Here is a 14,950-nt window from a genome sequence, read left to right as displayed (position 1 = left end):
AAACCACAAAAATAACCAAATTTATTTGTCAATTGTGTTTCTGACTGTATCCAAACTGGACACTGCCAATCCTTATTTTCCAGAGTCAAGGAAACTTGTCATAAACTAAATATACTCCTGTAAATAGGATTTAAAGATGTTTGTTTCTTTCTGCCTAGTTCCTCTAGAATTTGAAAACTAGTTATAAGTATTCTTAAGCTACAACAATATAGTTGTTTGCTTCAGTGCGATAAGAATATATTTTCTTGTGTAACAGAACACAATTGGAGAAACTGGTTATTTTGCCAAGGCTTTGACTGGAATGGTGTGCTCTCCTTTAAGGAATCGAACTTGACTTAGGAAGCCAAGAAAGCCCTTGGAAACTGGCCTCATATTCTGGGTACACAGTCCCCGTACAGAGTTTCTGACCTGTGCTAAGCAAAGCATGTCACTTTCTGACAGGCCAGGAACCCCAAGTTATCTTGAGACCTCAAGAGGAAAGGAATTCACCCAACTCATAGGTATTTAATGGTACAAATCCATGGCCAGGTTTGGCTTTGGAAAGTCTTATCTCAGATTCCTTCTATGGAAAAAATTTCCATCAAAGCCAATTTAAAAGGCGTATGTAGCAAATAATTAGTCTTGCTGAACTGTATACAAATAAATAAGCCAAGTATAATAAAGCAAACCAGTCCTATCATGATTTGTCTTTTAACAAAAATGGGAAACTGGAGAGAAAATTAGGTTTCAAAAACTATAGCACACACCTGTTAAATTCTAGTCTTGACTGATGTTTTTCAATTTTTATGGTTTGCTACAGTTTAAATTACATCTGTTACAGGAATCAACCCCTGCATACATCACACTCAAGTCAAAGCCTGAGAAGCTAAGGAAGCAACCCCAACAGCCCAGAGGAACTTCCCAAATATCAATGTAAAGAAATAAGAAATCTTAAGCTGAAAATCATAAAAAGTAAGTAACTGAGTGACAATTACTCATCTGACTTAGTCTCACTTCTACCTCACCAAATACTTTTTGTCATTTCTACCTCTCCTTTTAAGCCAAATATTAAAGCTTTTTTATGGAAATTATTTACCATGCCACCCTTGCGGGAACTGCTCTACTAGACTATTTGCAGTAGGACTATATACACTGTAGCACCCTGAGGGTGGGATATCAGACAATCTCAATTGCCATAGCATTTTGCTTAATTACCAACCTTATAGCAGGAATAACAGTTACTAACAAAAAAATAACACATGGGTCTTTCCAAACGTGTGCCTCTGCCTCTCATTGGGAAAGAAATGCTGCTTCTATCTCAACCAGTCAGGCCTCATAAGAGACGCTGCTAAAAATCTCAAAGAAAGGGCTAAAAGGCTAAGCGAATACCAAAACAACCAAATGAATTATTGGTTTGGGAACCAAAATCGTACCATGGGTCACCCCATTCCTGAGCCCTCTCCTAATAATAAGCCTAGGACTAATGTTTTTACCCTGCCTGATTAACCTTTTTCAAAGATTCTTAACTGACAAGAGCACGGCTATTTCACAGACAACTATCCACAACATCTACAGACGGCATTGCTCCCACAGTCAATCCGAGACCAAAGGACTCTCCACCTCTCCCGCCCAGCAGGAAGCAACCAGAAAGAATACGTCGCCCCTAGTCCTTTTATAACTATAGGGTCTGGAATGACAGAGCAGGAGCACCATCATCTTGGGCAAACACCACCACTTTCCGTTCCAGCTCCCTTTCTAACTTCTTGCGTTTCAAGGAAATCACTTCTAACAAAAAGCAGCCAGAAAGAGCAGACAGTAAAACACAGATAAGACAGCTGGGCACAGACGGAGGGGGGGAAAGTCTCTTGGGTAACCACCAAACTTCACACTCACGTTTTGGGAGTGTAAATGGGCCCCAGTAAAAAAGTGGGCCCTTATAAGCACATTCCTTTCCCTTTAAATGCGCTAAGATAGACAAGCTAAAAGCAGACTAGGAGGTGGGCGGTGGGGGGTATCCCTGCAGCTGTAGGAAGATGTATGGGAAGAGACACAAAAACTCCCCCTCCCAGATAAGCAAGAAGAAGAGACACAAACATTCCAAGCCTGTGATAACCTCTCCTGTCCTGAACCCTTAAATACTCTTAGCCTGTAAGAGAGAGTGCCTCTGACCTAACTCGGCCAGAAGGCCCTCTCAGGTTTATTGTCCAAAACAAAACCTGTCTTTGTTGAGCTGCTTTTCCTGTTTCTTTCCTTTCTTTAACTCTTACACTCCTCCCCGGCAATCCTCAGGCACAGGTGTGGGCAGGGCCACCACCAAAGGCTGCCTGATTCACAGCACTCGGGGGTTCCTTTTGTCAGGCGGAACCCCTCCACACCCTACCAATCCCTCTCTAGAAGAAGTAGCTTCTCTAGAAAAGGAAGCCTACAGCTTTATGGCTGATTCCAAAGATAGTTCTCGTAACTCCATGAAGTCTTTTTTTTTTTTTTTGAGACAGAGTCTCACTCTTTCACCCAGGCTGGAGTGCAGTGGCGCGATCTCAGCTCACTGCAGGCTCCGCCTCCCGGGGTTCACGCCATTCTCCTGCCTCAGCCTCCCGTGTAGCTGGGACTACAGGTGCCCACCACCTCGCCCGGCTAATTTTTTGTATTTTTAGTAGAGACGGGGTTTCACCGTGTTAGCCAGGATGGTCTCGATCTCCTGACCTCGTGATCTGCCTGCTTCGGCCTCCCAAAGTGCTGGGATTACAGGCTTGAGCCACCACGTCCATGAACTCATAATTTGCAGCTGAAGCTGACAGTCAGAACGATACAACTGAGGAACCCAACAAGGTCCAGAAAAGGAAGACAGATAGACGTCGACATCGGGGCTCCACAATGATCTACCTGGAGGCTAACCAGGGCATCCAGGGGAAATCAGTGCCGAAAAGGAAGGGAGAGGCTGTCACTAGTTCAAAACCAAGCATAGCAGAGTGTCCCAGTTGTGGAGAAGGACCAGCCAGGAGTGAAGGACCAGCCAAGACTGAGAAGGAATAGCCAGGAGTGTCACAGTCACCCCTGCTGAGGATAAAGAGTCAATCCCAGAGGTCAGTGGAGAAGGACAAGACAGTGCCAGAGAGGAGCACCTTCTATGACAGGAGAGTGGTCACAGACCCTCAGGAGAAACCCATTGAGAAACCCCTTGGGGACCAAAGGACAGTCACTGACAAACGCTCTCCACCCCTAGAGTTTCTGGACGACTCTCATTTAGAAATCCAAAAGCATAAAGATAGGGAGGTGGTGATGGAGGACCCCTCTTCAGGAAGCAACTGGTCTGATGTGGAGATCTCCACGGTCAGACTCTCTCAGGAGGAACCCGTCTCACTGAAACCCTCAGCCATTCCAGAGCCTTCTTCCTTCACCACTATGTCATGTACCTGCCTCATCTGTACAGTAGTCCTCGGCGTGAGTATGTCAGCTAGTGCACCAGCAGCCCCAAGCCTTCCGGCTACTTGTCTGTGAGCAGCAGCAGCAATGACAAAGCGCAGGCTGGGAGGAGCAGCCACAGTGCCTGAGTGATTCTTCCCCTAACTCTGCAGTGAGCGCCCATAACATCTCCACAGATGTGGAGGCCTCAGAGGAAGGCAGCTCCCAGAATTCTCACTCATTTCACTTCTCCAGAAGCTTGGGAGGAAAAGAGGTGAAGCAAAGAAGAACACTCCTAGAGGAGATGCCTCTGTGTCCTTGTGGAGGACACGCATCCAGTTCCCTGCCAAAGAGCCACCGGGAGCCAAGCCTAGAGCAGGGCTTCACTGATACCCACTGTCACTTGGATATGCTGTATTCCAAGTTATCTTTCAACGGGACCTCGACTAAGTTCAGAAGAATTTACAGCAGCTCCTTCTCTAAGGAATTTCAGGGTTGCGTCTCTGACCTCTGCCATCCTCACCCTCACAAACTGCCTATGGGGGGAGCTGTTGAAAGACGATCTGGTCTGGGGGGCCTTTGGCTGTCACCTTCATTTTCCATGTTACTACAATAAGAGTCAGGAAAGAAATCTTTTACAAGCCTTAAGGCACTCCACGGCTGGGGCATTTGGAGAAATAGGCTTCGATTACTCCTAAAAGTGCACCATGCCTGTCCCAGAACATCACAAGGTATTTAAGAGACAGCTTGAGCTGGCTGCGTCTCTAGAGAAGCTTTGGCGATCCACTGCCAGCAAGCCGAGGAGGATCTGCTGGACACCATGAGAAAATGTGTGTTCTCTGACTACAAGATACATACATAAGCATTCCTTCACTGCAGCTACCTGGCCATTGAACCCCTGCTGAAGTACTCTCCCAACGTCGGTGGGCCCCACGGCGGTCCTGACATACTCCTCCGCCTGGGAAGCCCAGGAGGTGCTGAGGCACATCCCACTGGAGAGAATCATCATGGAAACAGATGCTCCCTACTTCCTCCCTTGCCGGGTTCCCAAAAGCCTTTGTCAGTATGCCCACCTGGGCCTGGCCTTGCATACAGTCCTAGAGACTGCCAGAGTCAAAGATCTAGTCTCCCACACCTTGGCCACTTTGCGTAAGAACACCAGTTGCCTCCACAGTCTTTAAGCAGAGAGGGTACAGTCATTGGGAGTCTCCCAGAAAAGGGCAACTAGCAACCTGACGTAATACAGGCTAGCCTGAAGTCTGTGTCCCAGGGGGAGGATGTGTTTGGAAGGCCGACTGGAACACAGAAAACCAGGACTGGATATTTTTCCTCAAAGCGGGTCATGAGGCTTCAGTTTCTGGGTGGTGGGTGTGGAATCAGGGGTAAGGGGACTGCCCGTAATAGCACTGGGGTTTTGCCTCCCAGCCAAAATGCTCCAAGGTAGGAGCAAAGAAGGAGTGTGACATGAGGGTACAATCAGTTTGCCAATCCAAATCCTGTTCTCTGCAGCCTGTGTTTTTGAGCAGCCTGTGACTAAAGTCACCCTCCCTATTCGTCTAAAAAAAAAAAAAAAAAAAAAAAAGAAAAACATAGTATGGGTATACATAGGGTATAAACAGCTATATATAAGGATCAGTACTATCCAAGACTGCAGGTAGTTAATGGGGGTCTGGGAACAAATCCCCCAAAAATAAGGGGGGTCTACTGTGTCACCAAGTTAGATAAACTGAAAGCTGATTCTTTTCTGGATGAGTTCACAAAATACAGTTTGATTCTAAGCCTTTCCACCTTTTTTTTTTTTTTGAGACAAGTTCTCACACTGTTGCCCAGGCTGGAGTGCAGTGGTGCGATCTCGGCTCATTGCAACCTCTGCCTTGCAGGCTCAAGCGATCCTCCCACCTCAGCCTCCCGGGGAGCTGGGACTACGGGCATGCGCCACCACAGCCAGCTATATTTTTGCATTTTTGGTAGAGATGGGGTTTCACCATGTTGCCCAGGCTGGTCTTGAACTCCTGAGCTCAAGTGATTTGCCTGCCTCAGCCTCTCAAAGTGCTGGGATTACAAGCATGAGCCACTATGCCCGGCCTGGCCTTTCCACTTTTGTCAAATGCTTTTCACGACTGACGTTTCACACGTAATAGAATTACTCACGTTTGCCATATTCCTAGCGTAACAGAAGCCAACCACAATAGTCCAACAATGAAGAATTTAGGCAAATAGAAAGTTAAACACTTTCTTTCTCCCTAAAAAGAAAAAAATAAAAAGTAAGAAATAAAGAAAACCAAATTGGTAATTGTACATAACGTGATTTTTCCATTGAGTATGGGCCTGCAGACAGGCTTCCATGGATAAATTCACCTTTCTGGGCTGTCCTCAGAGTTCGGAAGGGAGGACACAGTCTGGAACCTCCCCCGGCAGTGCAGAGGGCTCCGGCTCACCTGGACGCGAATCCCGTGGTACACGCACAGCCAGAAGAGCAGCAGGGCGCACAGGAACATGGACTGAAAGAGGTCATCCAGCATCCCCGGGAGCCAGCTGTTGACCAGGAAGGAGAGGGGGAAGAACGGATCTGGAACACAAAGGGCAGAAATGCATGTGGAAAACAAGGCCTGCCAGCACCTGGCAGAGAGCACCCCATACCTCTGCGGGGTCAGCACCTAGCAGAGAGCACCCCATACCTCTGCGGGGTCAGCACCTAGCAGAGAGCACCCCATACCTCTGTGGGGTCAGCACCTAGCAGAGAGCACCCCATCCCACTGCGGGGCTGGAGCTCACTACCAGCTTTTCTCCCTGGTCAGAGCCAAAGGAAAGGTAGTGAACCGATGGCTATTTTGTTTTCCAAAACACCTAAAAGCCACTGAACAGATTGCTGCACTGATCACGACAGAGTGCTGTATGCCGCTGCCATCAGCTCCTCCCGGAGCCTGGGAGTTCCGACTGCGGCAGCTCGGGAAGCAAACACGTTTGGAGCAGGAAAAGAGGAACAGCCAGCCACGTCTGGCCACCTTCAGCCAAGTTCCAGGACTGCTGTGTCTGTAGCACGTCCAAGTTTTAACTACCGAACAGCCACCTATTTGTTAGAGAGCCAGGCATCTGCCCCAGCTCGGTGGAACATGGCTCCTGGGGTGCCAGGGAGCACATGGCTACATGTTCCTCTGGGGGGCTCCCTACAGGCTCTTCTGGGCCTAGGCCATCTCCAAGATGGCTTCCAGGTTTACTTTCACTTTGTTTTAAGAGACAGGGTCTTGCTCTGTTATCCAGGCTGGAGTGAAGTGGTGTCATCATGACTCACTGCAGCCTCAGACTCCTGGGCTCAAGCAATCCTCCCACCTCAGCCTCCCACGTAGTTGGGACCGCAGGCATGCACGCACCACCATGCCCAGCTAATTTTATTTTTTGTAGAGTCCTGCTATGTTACCCAGGCTGGTGTTAAACTCCTGGCTTCAAGCAATCCTGCTCCAGCCTCTCAAAGTGCTGGGATGACAGGCACAACCCTGCACCCGGCCTCCAGCTTTACATTTTAAAGGGGAAAGTTCCTAAGTAAAAATGGAACTACCCACCATTGTAAAGTAGCAGCAGAGGCAGGAGAACAGACATCCACTTCTGCTCGATGCCCCAGTCTCTCATGGAAAATTTCCGGAGGGAATGCGCAAACAGGCACTGCAAACCAAATCAGGCCTCCGGTTACTGCCTTTGCTCACACCTTGCCTGCAGCCTTTGCTCACACCTTGCCTGCATACCAGGTTGTCTTCTCCCATCAATGGTCTAGGTGCCCCCCTAAGAGCCGCTGCCTTAAGCCCTGGCTGAATTGCCTACTGTGTCCTGGAGGCCATCAGTGACAACCAAGACAAGGTTGTTACTTTCTGTAGAGAAGCCACAGCTAAGACAGGTTCCGAGCTGTCCTCATAGAAGCAGGAGAGGAGGAGGAATGTAATCCCTGCCAAAGGAAAGAGCACCCGCCCTCTCACCTCCACCGGCGAGGAAAACAAGGCCCACTTCCACTGGGCCTGCTCCAGAGAGCCAGCACTCAGACGGACCCACCCAGGACACAGGCCACATCTGTTCGTGTGACAGGAGCCTCATGTTCCTGGCAGTGCAACTGCTACAGATGGCAGCAGCTTCCAAGATGGTGCCAGGGCTCGCCCATGAAAAGCCAAGAGAATGTAGCAGTCTTGTAACAAAGGTCAGAGGATGCGTTTTCTTTTCAAACACCTCCCTGAAGAAGGTGTGTTAGGCCTGTGGAAGAAGTTTCTTTAAACTGCTTCAAAACATTATACAACGTAATTTTTAGGCCAGGGTTTTGTTGTTGATTGTTTTCGTATAATCTGATATAAGCCAATAGTTTTCTAGGCAATGTGGGTTTCCTCGCCTAGGGACCATCTTCCCTCTTTTTAAGAACATACTTAGGGCCCTGAGTAATAAATAGCTCTTTGGGCTCCAGAGTGTGGCAGGAAAATCTCAGGGCATCAGAGAGCCTTTGACAAGAAGCAAGTGTTTCTTGCTGCCCAGACACAAATACCAGCTTTCCGCTTTCATTTATGAAGCTCACCGGGGGAGCCCTGGGATCCCAGAGGCCCTGGGCTGGGCCTAAGCACTACAACCTGCAGCTCCCTGTGGCTCTAGCACTCACGCCCTTCCCTCCAGCTCCCTGTGACTCGAGCACTCAAGCCCTTCCCTCCAGCTCCCTGTGGCGCTAGCACTCAAGCCCTTCCCTCCAGCTCCCTGTGGCTCTAGCACTCATGCCCTTCGCTCCAGCAGAGCATCCCCTCACATGTGCACATGCCTGTGTCCTCCCATGCAGTTACCCTGAAAAATACCAAGTGTTTCTGGGTGGACACATTTCCTAAATGTCACCTCCCCACCATCCCGCACAAGGACAAGCAGCTGATGAAGGCAGAACGCCATGCTTCAGGCAGCAACAGATCACTAAATGAAGCACACTTTCCCTTCCTCCAATTTACCAATTCTTATCTTCGCAGACTGGGGCTCTGGGGGGCTCCCTTGGGCTTCTCAGGGTAAGCATTTCCCCCAAAGTCATGTGGGCTTGTGGACACAAACCTCAGATCCCAAACAAGCCCAACGCCTGCATTTCCAAAACACTTCTCTTTGGCCTTATTCCTCCTGAAAATGCCCAAAAACACAAAGGACTGGTACAACTATAAAGATATAAAATATAAAAACCCAAGAGCATGCTGCATCTGCACTCAGAGAAGCTCATTCAAGTAAGGCAGGCTTCCTTCCATACAAGTGAAATGGCACTTTTCACCGCACATGATGAACATTTACTTAAAAGTCGGGGATGTGCACTCTACAGAAATCCTGAATACATGATACCACATCATTCTTTCTTGCATGGCAGCATCTCGGCAGACACACAGAGTTGTAATATCAGCACAGCCCACTGGATGGAGCATCTGAGTTCAGATCAATCTCCATGTGGCTTGCACCGAAGATCATAACTGCATAAACCAGCTTCTTCGTGGCTGGGATCTGCCGCGGTCCATCAGGCGAATGGTACTCACAGTGACGATGAAGGTGAGCACCACAAAGAAAAACCGGAACCAGATTTCCAACCGGGAGAAGGCAGGGTTATAAGTCCTCCACTGAAATAGAAAGTGGAGAAAACGATTTGAAAAAAAAAATATATGCATCTGAGAGAAAATACACCAATTACTAACAGTTTTCTCTATATATGAGACACTATATATATATATATACACACACACACACACACACACACACACATTTTTTTTTTTTGAGATGGAGTCTCACTCTGTTGCCCAGGCCGGAGTGAAGTGGCACAATCTTCGCTCACTGCAACCTCCGCCTCCCAGGTTCAAGCACTCCTCCCTGCCTCAGCCTCCTGAGTAGCTAGGATTACAGGTGCCTGCCACCATGCAGGTTAAAATTTTGGAACATCCTACATGTTCCAAAATTTTAACATTTGGTACAGTTTACTTTTTTATCAAAGGACACAGACATAAAAAATCTTAATTACCAAGAGCGAAAAAGAATTTCAAATGGTGTTTTATGGATGATAAATCTGACAAATTATTTTATAATCACGAGCATTTGGATCTTAAATCTCACATCAAAAATCAACCTTGTCAATCTCTTTATTAGAAATAGTCATATTCCATCAAAAGAAAGTTTTAAAAGATGTAAAAGTGCGACTAGAATGTTGTGACAAAGTTTAAGTAAAACCTTTAAGTATGAATGTGAAAGCAGAAGAGTGAGCTGCAGTTGAAGGAGTCCGTTCTCATGCTGACCGGACAGTCCCACGTGTGCCAAGTGTGCACTGATGGAGCCGAGGACAGGGGCACTGCTGCTGACAGCAAGGCAGAGGCCAGCCACCACCAACCTAAGCACGAGCCAGGTCCATAACCAGACCCCAGAACACTGTGCTCACAGGGCCAGTGAGCCCCATCATTCTGATGCATTGAATTAAAGTCATCTGAAGCAATTAAAAAAATCCACTTCAGTACAAATAGTTACAGATTTACCTAAAACATCACACACACACACACACACACACACACACACACACGCATGCATGCACAAGGATGATTTAAGACACTGGACCTGAGGAAACAATGAAAGGTAGTAATCTCTGACTGATGGGAAACAACAAGGGGTGCCCCTGGTGGCCCACATCATGGAGGGGAACCCAGGCAGAGCCACGGCTGGGAGTCCAGGGAGAAAGGGCTGGCCCGAATCCACAGGACAGAGTGCTGAAAAGGAGAGCTGTACAGACAGAGAATCCCCCAAAAAGCCAGTGCCTGGCACCCACAGAGCCAGTCAAGGTGCCCGTTCCCACAAGACAGAGAAGAAACTCACCATCAAACGGCATTGGGTAGCATATGCTGAATGCTTTTGCCTCAGCATTAGGAAAAAATTAGCCTCAGACTTCATACTGCTTTGGCCCCACCTAGCAATGTTGAAAAGCAAGGCCAGAAAAGATCAAACCATTTCCAAGGAAATTAACAATGTACCAGAACAAAGCTCAGGGATATTTATAAGATATAAAACCTAACAATCAATAATGTCTGGCATTGAACCAAAAGTACCAGACACCAAAAAGCAGGAAAATACAAACCATATGAGGAAAAAACCAACCAATCAAAACTGGCCCAGAAATCACAGATGACAAAATTAGCAGATAAGGAAATCAAGCAGCTAGATGAAAGATTTTTTAAAGACTTGGAAGATGATCAACAGATTAGACACAACAGAGACTGGTAAATGTGAAGGCACAGCAATAGAAGCTATCTAAAATAAAACTTAAGAAAAAAAAACTGAAAAAAATCAACAGAGCATCGGGACGCTTTGGACAACTTCAACTGGCCTAATATAGGGGTCCCCAGCTTCCAGGCCACAGACCCAATACTGGCCACGTGGCCTGTCAGCAACCGGGCCATAGAGCAGCAGGTGAGCAGTGGGCCAGTGAGCATTACCGCCTGAGCTCTTCAGATTGGCCAGGGGATTATATTCTCATAGAACACGAACCTGCTGTGAACTGTGCAGGTGGGGAATCTAGGCTGCATGCTCCTTATGAGAATCTAATGATAAATGAAATGCACTTGAGCTGTCCCAAAATCATCCCAACCAACCCTGGTCCATGGAAAAGTTGTCTTCCACGAAACCAGTCCCTGGTGCCAAAAAGGTTGGGGACCACTGGCCTAATCTGGGGTCCCTGAATTTGGGAGGTCAGGGGACCAGAAGGACAAAAAAAGTATTTGAAGAGATAATGGCCAAAATGTTTCCGATTTGATGAAAACTATCAACTCACAAATCCAAGAAGCTCAATGGACCCCAAGCACAAGAAACGAGGAAAAGTACAAGAAGCACCATAAGAGAAAAATCTTAAAAAGGGGTGGGGAGAGGGAAGAACATTATTACAGAAGACGAAGATAAGGACAAAGATAAGGTGGACATCAGATTTCTTGTCAGAAAAATGCAAGCCAGAAGACAGTGACCAACATTTTCAAAGTATGTAAATTAGGCCAGGTGCAGTGGCTCACGCCTGTAATCCCAATACTTTGGGAGGCTGAGGTAGGAGGCTAGTTTGCAGCCAGTAGTTTGAGATGAGCCTGGTCAACAGAGCAAGATCCTGTCTCTACAAAAATAAAAAATAAAAAAAATAGCCAGCATGGTGGCGTGTGCCTGTAGTCGCAGCTACTCAGGAGGCGGAGGCAGGAGGATCTCTTGAGCCCAGGGTCAGTGAGCCATGATCATATCACTGCACTCCAGCCTAGGCGACAGAGCAAGGTCCCATCTCAAAAAAAAAAAAAAAAAAGTACATAAATTAAAACCGCAATATAAAACCATTAAATACCATTATACACCTACTAGAACAGCCAAAATTCAAAAGACTGACCATACTGAGCGTTGACGGGATATGAAGTAACTGAAACCCTCACACGCTACTGGTGTAACATAAAATAATAACACAACCACTCTGCAAAACAGTTTGTGAGTTTCTTAACCACATGGCCCAACCATTCCATTTCTAGCATTTATCCAAGAGAAATGAAAGCATATGTCCACACAAAGATTTATACACAGATGTTCATTGCTGCTTTCTTTGTAACAGCCCCAAACTGCAACCAATTCAAATGTCCATCAACAGGTGAATGAATAAACAATTTTTGTTACATTTATACTAGAATATCACGATGCACACATTCATCATCGATCAAGCTCAAAATAATTATGCTATATGAAACAACTCAAACATATTGGAGAAGTACATATTGTATAATTCCAGTTACATAAAATTCTTAAAAAAATGCAAATAAGTGTGTTGTGAAAACAGATCAGTGACTTCCCAGGGATGGGAAAGGACAGGAGGAAGAGGCACAAGAAGATGTTTAGGGGTGATGGCTGGTGAGGGGATGCTTGACTGTGGGAACAGTTTCCCAGGTTTCACTGTGTGTCAACTATACCTCAATAAAGCTGCCAAACAAAAACCAACCACTAACAATAGATGGTAATGGGCAAGTGGAGATCACAGTGATTCAGGTTCAAATTCCAGCTCTTCCCATTACTATTTGGGCAAATGACTTAATCTCACGAAACCTCAGATTTTCCTCCATAAAATGGGGATGCTAGTAACCTACTTCACATAATTATGTATCCTTTTAGCCTTGTGGTTTTGTTTTTTGTTTTTCTGAGACAGTCTTGCTCTGTTGCCCAGGCCGGGCTGCAGTGGCGGGATCTCGGCTCACTGCAACCTCCATCTCCCAGGTTCAAGCAATTCTCCTGCCTCAGCCTCCCAAGCAGCTGGGACTACAGGCATGCGCCACCACTCTCAGCTAATTTTTGTATTTTTAGTTGAGACGGGGCTTCACCATATTGGCCAGGCTGGTCCCGAACTCCTGACCTTGTGATCCACCCGCCTCAGCCTCCCAAAGTGCTGGGATAACAGGTGTGAGCCATTGCACACGGCCCTCTCCTGGGTTCAAGCAATTCTCCTGCTTCAGCCTCCTGAGTAGCTGGGATTACAGGCATGTGCCACCATGCCCAGCTAATTCTGATTTTTAGCGGAGACAAAGTTTCACTATGTTGGTCAGGCTGGTCCCGAACTCCTGATCTCAGGTGATCTGCCTGCCTCGGCCTCCCAATGTGCTGGGATTACAGGCGTGAGCTACCACGCCTGGCCTATCATAGCATTTTAATGAGATGATGCGTATTAAAAGCTAAGCACAATGCCCAGCAAACAGCAAAGGTTCAGTAAACAATAGTTACTACTATAAACCCAAAACATCACATAACTATTACGATTATTGCTACAGCATTTAAATTTTATAACAGTATTATATCATTTATAGAATGATCAAAGTAGTGACTTGAGCATTTGGGGGGAGTGTTGATATAAACATAATATTCAGATTAAAAACGTTTACTACGTCTTAGTCGAACAAACATACTCCAAGGCACAGTCAAGAAGAGAAAAAAAGAACTGCTACCATCAGAAAAAAACACAAAATATGTCTGAAGTAACAGGTCTGAAAGGTTGGGTGGTTGTTTTTACTCTCAAGGAACCGTAACTCTTAAGAAAGAAAATAATCTCAGACTCCCCTGGAGGAGGGGGATTCTAGCTCAAGAGTCTGTTAGAGCAACAGAAAATAATCAACTCACTCTCATTAAAAATTAACACTAGGGCCGGGTGCGGTGGCTCACACCTGTAATCCCAGCACTTTGGAGGGCTGAGGTGGGCAGATTACCTGAGGTCAGGAATTTGAGACCAGCCTGGGCAACATCGCAAAACCCCATCTCTACTAAAAATACAAAAATTAGCCGGGCGTGGTGGTGCATTCCTGTAATCCCAGCTACTTGGGAGGCTGAGGCAGGGAGAAGTGCTTGAACCCAGGAGGTGGAGGTTGCAGTGAGCCAAGATTGCACCACTGCACTCTAGCCCGGATGACAGAGCAAGACTCCATCTCCAAAAAAAAAAAATTAACACTAGGCCAGGCATGGTGGCTCATGCCTATAATCCCAGCACTTTGGGAGGCCGATGAAGGTGGATCACCTGAAGTCAGGAGTTCGAGACCAGCCTGACCAACATGGAGAAACCCCGTCTCTACTAAAAACAGAGACGTGGTGGCGCATGTCTGTAATCCCAGCTACTCCTGAGGCAGGAGAATCACTTGAACCCAGGAGGCAGCGGTTGCAGTGAGCCAAGATTGCACTGCATTCCAGCCTGGGCAACAAGAGCAAAACTCCGTCTCAAAAACAAAAAATTAACACTAGAAAACAATGCTTTATTCGATAAATGTAGCTAATCTAAAACATGCATTTTAGTTCTAAAATGTGAGCTGAGAGCACGCTTTGGTCCAGCTTTCAAATGAGACCCTGCACACCAAACCTGCTATGTGGCCTGCAGGAGGCACGCGGCACCTTCATCACACTCCATCCGGGCTTCCTTCCTCCTTTCATGTGTCCCCATCCTCCTGCTTCCGGGAAAAGCCATTTCCACATATGCTGACTCTCTAGGAGGCCGTCCCTGTCAGCAGCAGCCAAGCAGAATCACCTGCATGCTCCTCCTGGGCCAGCCCAGCTGACAGCTCAATCTGACATGCGTTTGTGCCAAGGGCTTGAAAGGCTGAGTTTTCCCAAGCAAGCTGCAGGAAGCCCCGAGAAGGGCCCTGGCCCCTCCATGACACACAGCGGCCTCCAGGCACGCTGGATCCCGTGAGCTGGGGCCAGAAGGTCCACAGGAGCAAGCCCAGCCAGTGCCGCACAGGCATCCACAAGCAGAGGTCGTCCCGTCCCGTCCTGTGGGCACTGCCAGGTCCACTGTGTGGACCCAACTCTAGGGAACTGGATTTGGGGGTTTTGTTTGCTCTGTGTTTATTTTTAAACCCCAAAATACATTTTTTAAATTAAAATGTAAAATAAGTAAAATGAAATAAAGAGTATAGTTCCCAGAAAATACTCCGGCTTAGACATTCCCTTTGAAATCTGAAGCACTGTCACTCGGCACTCAAGCTTTTGCGTCAAGGTCCCTTTGGCATTACAAAGATGCTGTCTTTGTCCTTTCAGAGCCGGGGCTTGCCCTGTGACACCA

At 47.1% G+C, this 14,950-nt stretch overlaps 1 protein-coding gene across 8 annotated transcripts in view; it reads right to left on the bottom strand.

Moving 5' to 3' along the window:
• Window positions 1–14,950, bottom strand: part of TMEM181 (transmembrane protein 181) — a 101,282-nt gene that overhangs the window by 22,174 nt on the left and 64,158 nt on the right. For 7 of the 8 annotated variants that reach the window (XM_055268311.2, XM_063632727.1, XM_055268321.2 and 4 more), the window contains 4 exons: window positions 8,904–8,984; window positions 6,942–7,041; window positions 5,820–5,950; window positions 5,533–5,624 (listed from right to left, as the gene is read on the bottom strand). In XM_055268311.2, the coding sequence (XP_055124286.2) occupies window positions 5,533–5,624; window positions 5,820–5,950; window positions 6,942–7,041; window positions 8,904–8,984 (404 nt within the window). The remainder of the gene's footprint in view (window positions 1–5,532; window positions 5,625–5,819; window positions 5,951–6,941; window positions 7,042–8,903; window positions 8,985–14,950) is intronic. The other variant, XM_055268351.2, reaches the window with a different exon arrangement.

The sequence above is a fragment of the Symphalangus syndactylus genome, chromosome 2 (assembly GCF_028878055.3).
Source record: "Symphalangus syndactylus isolate Jambi chromosome 2, NHGRI_mSymSyn1-v2.1_pri, whole genome shotgun sequence".
NCBI lineage: Eukaryota > Metazoa > Chordata > Mammalia > Primates > Hylobatidae > Symphalangus > Symphalangus syndactylus.
This window is presented reverse-complemented; position numbering and strand designations above follow the sequence as displayed.